The following is a 6041-nucleotide window of genomic DNA, read 5'->3' on the forward strand; positions in this document are numbered from 1 at the left end:
AAGAATTGCAAAGAAATGCTTAATTGCAAAGAAATCACAGACTGTCCTTAAAAGTTGCATTTGCTTTACACTTTGTTTCAAAAACATCCATGTGGCTCTACAGAGCTATCACCTTGCATGATTCCAACAGAAAAGCTTTCCTTAATTTAAAGCTAGCACTGTAGTCCTGACTTCCTCTCCCTCTTTGATGAGGGAGAGGAAGTCTTCTCCCTCCCTTTCAAGATGTCCTTTGTTGTTAGGGAGAGAGGAAGGAGTCCTTAAATACTGACAAGCCAAAGCTCTCTTTGTGCTCAAGCTAAACTAAAAGTTGTAGATTTAGGGCAGTTAGTACCTACTTCATGCCCCTGCTGGTTGCTAAAGCAACTTCTGTGCTTTTCTAGTAATGAAACCCCAAATGCTGCAAATCTGCCTTTGGAGCCAACCTGCAGCACTGCCCTGGTACCTCCTGTCTCCTCCAGGCTCCCCCAGTCACTGATGGTGGTCAGGAAGATTTGCTAAGGGACCACTTGTTTGCATAGAAGGGAGAGTTCAGCTTTCCGGCCTGTTTTTCATTCCTAAAATTCGTCAGTGATTTTTTTATTTTAGTTTTTACTTTTCTAGGCTTGCTTCTCAGATACCGAAGCTTTTGCGGTTGTGTGATGCTTTTGTTTTTTGCTTTTAATTGCCATTTCCATTATACCAGGAGCTTATTTCATTTAGATTGCAATTGTTATTTCACATTCAAATACACTTATCACACTAATTGGTAATGAGGATTCACTGCATGGAAATGTGAGAACTAAAGCAAGCTGTGCCTGCCTAAAACTCAGATATCCCTTTCAAAGATTTGCAAAGGAAAAATAATCATACGAGGCACAGCATGCTGTGTTTTTCTCTACTATTTATTAAATTAGACTCTGTATGCTGTGCTGAAAATAAAAGTCAAAAACATGCATTGTGGCCAGTGTTGTGCTGGAGACACACAGGCACGGTCTGGTGTCTCCGCTGCACCAATAACCCTGCCTAATTGCTGTCTTATGAAGTATTTCCTTCACACAAAGGAGAAATATCCTTCTGGAAGTTTAAAAACCATGGGCCAAACTCCTCCTTTTGTAGCCAGCCCTCGTGACCTGCGAGCTTTCACTGAGGTATAATTTGGCCCATATTTCTAATTTTGAAGTGCTGCAAGCGGGGGTTGTTTTGTTCCCTGCCAGTTGAACAGTTGCTATAGCTGCAGTGCAGAATCACACCAAGATGTCTCCAAGTGCTGTAGCATAGGAAATGCAGACACTAAAATGGGAGCAATTTTGACCTTTTCCGTGAGTGACATCAATAATGTTTATTCCTGTTCTCAGGCTATCCAGTTTGATCCCCAAACCCACCTGCCCACGGTCACTGACAGCTGCACAGGCTGCACCCTGTGTCTCAGCGTCTGCCCCATTATCGACTGCATCCGCATGGTTTCCAGGACAACACCCTACCAGCCCAGGCGCGGGCTGCCCTTAGCCGTGAGCCCCGTCGGCTGAGCCACCAGCCCGGCAGCAGGCGTCAGCTTTACACTGGTTTGATGCAATTGATTTGTTTTCTAATTAGTCCTTGAAAACCTACTCCTATTAAAAAAAAAAAAAAAAAAAAAAAAAAAAAGTAATATTGATAGCCTTTGCGATGAACACTGTGTTTTCCCATTGTCATTTTTACAGCTATTAAGTTTGGAAATCACAGAAAGGCAGCACTGAGTCAGTCACAGCTGTCACTTGTTCACTATTTGAAGTGTAACTTTCTCCTTACAGTTCACACTGTGATTTCAAAATTTCTCTATAGACTCTTTAATCTCTATGTATTTTCTGGCTGTAAATATAATTAAGAAAGCATTTTTAATGAACTACAAATCAATCTACAAGCTCACTGTTTTCAAGGAGGCATTTTGTAATTAAACATTACATTTAGTTTTAAAAGAGTTTCTTAAAAGATGTAATTAACTATGTAGCATTCAAACAAAGCAATGTGGCTTCTATTTTTCTATGGGAAGAAATGAAAGGGAGTTTAAAACAGGATTTAAGAACTGGATTAATCACTTTCAACTACTACAGCATATGGTAGTATATTTTTATAATCCTTTTTAATTCTTTCGCACACTAGTCACTTTATAGAATAAAGCTACTATGCACTGACACATGCTGGACTCTTCAGATGTGTGTGTTGCACGGGTAGCTTGAGTGTTATTTTTTTCCCTCTGCTGAACACTCAAAAGATCTCACTAAAAATGGTTAAATCAGCTTATTATGAAGCCCAGGTTGCATTTAGGGATTCTGAGATGTGGCAATTTTTTTTTTTTTTGCACCAAGCTCACCCTCTAAATAACTTTCTAATTGTGCCAATTAATGTTCCAGAATGTACATGTTACAGGTCAGAGATCTGATCACGTGCAAATGGAATATCCACCCTGCAGACTGCGTTTGCCAAACACAGACACATAGGGCAAACTGGCAAGATTATTTTCCCTGGTGCCAATTCTTCATACTTACTGGTTGTGTGTGGTTATAATAGTTTCATCACCAAAAAGAAATATAGATTTGTCTGTCTTGCTAAACACAATCTCAGTTTTAATCTGTTTGTCATTCACAGTAGGAACTTTATAATATGAATGCATTGCTGTCAGCTTTAGTCCACTTAAGAATATAAATCCTTTCATTTCATAATCATAATAAATGATCTATCAATTCAATTTCATGTACCCTGTAATGTGATCAGCAAAAGCTTTGATTAAAAACATACTCTGACTTCTGTTTCTTGATTTATGAATTGTGCACCAAATGATAAATAAACATTGAAACCAATTTGAGTTTGTTTGTGTGGTGGTTTGGTTTTCTTTCATTTATTAAGCAGATTTTTCCTGTAGAGGCTTGTCAGGTGATGTTTCATGATCTCTAAGATTCACTCCAGGAATCATTAATGAGTTAATTCATGTGTACATTATTCCATTAATTGCCTACAGTGCAGAACATAGCATGCTCTTTGCCCCTCTCTGGCACCTCTTTGTCTGCCTTTGACTTGTCTTCCTTCTGCATCCCTTGTCATTTCATTTAGTATCCCTGCTCCACCAGCACTGTTTTGCTGACACTTTGGGCTAGCTTGATGAGATCCCTTGGCAGGCTCAAGCCCAGTGTCTTCATTAATAGCTTTCTCTTTGTACTTTAATTTTTCTCTTCATTGTTATGGATTTTTCACACTCCGATGAAAGCAGGAACATATAGTCATTCTGCTTAGAGAGTATTTGCCTGGAACTTCTATAAAGCCCTTGGTTTTCTGGTAGTTTCATATCTTACATGAGCTATAGAGAACTCACAGGAGGAACCAGCTGTTTTGTGAATGTTAGGGGCAAAGTCTGGGGTGTCTCTGCACATATCACATGTACCTCTTCTGAGGAGCTTGCTGACAGACAACAAGTCCTTTAGCAGGGCAGAAAAAAAGCATCAAAATTAGATTTTCTGCAGATAACATTTTATGTTCTCAGTTAGCAGCTGCAAGGAAAAGCAGCTATCTTCTCCCAGGCTGTTGCTATTGTGCTTCTTATTTTGTGTCTTACCTACCATGAACCTGGAGGGTGAGAGGTGGTGTGTGACCTGCGACTGAACTGGCCAGCTTCTCCGGTCTTTTGATGCTGCATCGTCAGACCTGATTACCTTACTGTCCTGAAGGCATCACATCTGGTAATGTGGCTTCTTTCAAATACAGGACAATCCTAGGAGACCTAATTTAAGTAGCTAAGCACAAGTACATAAAATGTAGCAGCAAAAATAAAGTTTTTCCTAGTTGCAAGACATTGAATATTCCCAAGTAGCTATGAAGTAATCTTTGGAGCAGCAAAGTCTATAATTCGTTTACCAAAGAAGGAAGAACTGGTTATATTATGCAGGTTTCTTTCTAACCACTGGCCCTCAGTCTTGTTCCATCAAGTCCATTAACGGTTTCAGGAAACGCGTTTCCAAATGAATGTGAATGCTTTCTAATTCTGACAGTCAGCAATAAATCTGTGTACTGTGGGAACTCAGGGAGGTGGCCACGTTTAGGTCTCCTGCAGGACTGTCTTTAAGTCATTGGGGTAAGGCAAGGTGTAAGGCAAGGAAGAGAGCCACAAAAGACATATTCCTATCTGATTCACATCTGATTGGGGAATCCATCCCATTCAGTGCATTCAAGAGCCAAGGAAACAAATCAGAAAAATCTGGCCTACTCTCTAAATGCTGTAGCCAGTTATTAAAAAAAGGGATATGAATTTTCAAAGTGAAAAAGGTTCCAAATTAAGCTCATATATTTCAGTGACTTACTTGCACATTTAAGGAATTATGTATTGTTAAAGACATGAGTGGTGAGATCCTGCAACCCTGGCTCTGGCAGTTTTTAGAAAAGTTGTTCTATTGACTACTATTCTAAAACACTGTAAACTGTATTTGACAAATAAAATTGTGATAGAAAAGCTCATAGCTCATCCTCCAGTAGCACATTCTCATTCACATCATATTCCTAAACAGAAAAAGCTCCCCATGTTCAGTGCATGCTCTGCAGTCCAAGAAATACTTGAAAAAGCTGCCAAATCTGCTTGTGTGAATCCCAATGCACCCATACATGTTCATTGGAAAAAGAGATGTTTTGCCTTGCTAACAGACTACATGGGCAGTTTGGTTTTTGGCCGCTAGGATGAACAGACATAATATTTCAACAGCACTGGATTGGCAACGTTAAGAGACACATCTGAAAAATTACACAGGATTTTTAAAATACATAATTTTCTGATGATTTATACATACAAGATTAATTTGAGCTCTTAGCAAAATTAAGACTAGCCTTTGTGCATGTATCTGACAGGTAGCCTGTATCTCCAGTGTTGAAGCCATAGTACCTGTATATTGTTCCTTGTGCTGATGCTTCACCAGTTGCTAGAGGAAGCCTTCTTTGCAGACACCCATTTGCTCAGTTCATAAAATTTTGTGGCCACAAAAGTGCACATTACCTGGCTAGAATCATTTTCCCTCTTCACTGTGTCTTGGAGGACACAGAGCTTCCCACTGTGACCTCTGGGAGATGTGACTCAGCAGGCATGGAGGCTTGCTGTCTGCATTCTCTCCCCCTTCCAGCACCTATTACTGTCACCTTTGGCTCTTCCAGCTTTGTTTTCTTTAGGCCTTAGATGGCAAAACTGATTGCTAGATTCAAGGCAAAGTATCAGACACATCCCCCCAAGAGAGAGCCATCAGCCCCATGCCTCATAACACCACTTTGTTTAGAACAGTTAACAACCAAAGCTTTAGCAATACAATGTTAAGCATAGATGGTTCCTACCAATAAGATCCTGCCAACATCTTCTGTATGTATGTTTCATTATTTATCTACTGTAACATGGGGTTGGGCATGTTGTTAAAATTTTATATTTTTCTCAACATTTCCTAGTAGAAAATATTTTTAAATAAAATATTATTTTACTGGCAAAGTTTTCTCTTCACCAGGCTGCTCTGCTTCTTTGATGAACTGTGGAAGATAGGTTTTCATTGTCAACATCTGGCAAGCTGGCAGACTCTCTCGGCAGCTGGATTGGCAACTTCTGAACTGTTTCTGGGTTTTTCATAAAATCAGTTTGCTTATGGGCCATCTGGGTTGCTCATCTTCGCTGTTTCCATTTCCTTTCCTTTCTGAGGAACTGTAAGCACGCCAGGAGACCAGTTTTTCAGTATCACACTCTCAGATTGGGCTGCTTGGTCGTATGCAAACATCCATACTGGCCTTGCCCAGGTTTAAAACCTGGTTTTATCCCTCCTTCTTTCTTGGAGGTCTGACTGCCCATCGTCACTTTTTGTGATAAGGGAGCAGAGCTTCTCACTGCTGCCAAGCAGTGAAGCTGGAGATCAGCTCAGCAAGTGGATACATATAATCTCTGCACAAATAACGTCCTAAACAATCTCAACCCTTAACAGTAAACACACACTCCCACTGCTTCTATTCTTCTAGCTTAGGCAAACTAAAGTTACCACAAACAAATGCAATAGTTCATTTTCTGTAAAAGAACT

The 6041-nt window shown here is 40.0% G+C and overlaps 1 protein-coding gene across 2 annotated transcripts in view; it reads left to right on the top strand.

Annotated features, from left to right (window-relative positions):
- Positions 1-2816, top strand: part of DPYD (dihydropyrimidine dehydrogenase) — a 335213-nt gene extending 332397 nt beyond the window's left edge. For both annotated transcript variants that reach the window (XM_051624784.1, XM_051624785.1), the window contains one exon: positions 1335-2816. In XM_051624784.1, the coding sequence (XP_051480744.1) occupies positions 1335-1505 (171 nt within the window). In that variant the 3' untranslated portion in view covers positions 1506-2816. The remainder of the gene's footprint in view (positions 1-1334) is intronic.
- Positions 2817-6041: the final 3225 nt, after the last annotated feature.

This window comes from Apus apus, chromosome 7 (assembly GCF_020740795.1).
Source record: "Apus apus isolate bApuApu2 chromosome 7, bApuApu2.pri.cur, whole genome shotgun sequence".
In the NCBI taxonomy this organism is placed as follows: Eukaryota; Metazoa; Chordata; class Aves; order Apodiformes; family Apodidae; genus Apus; species Apus apus.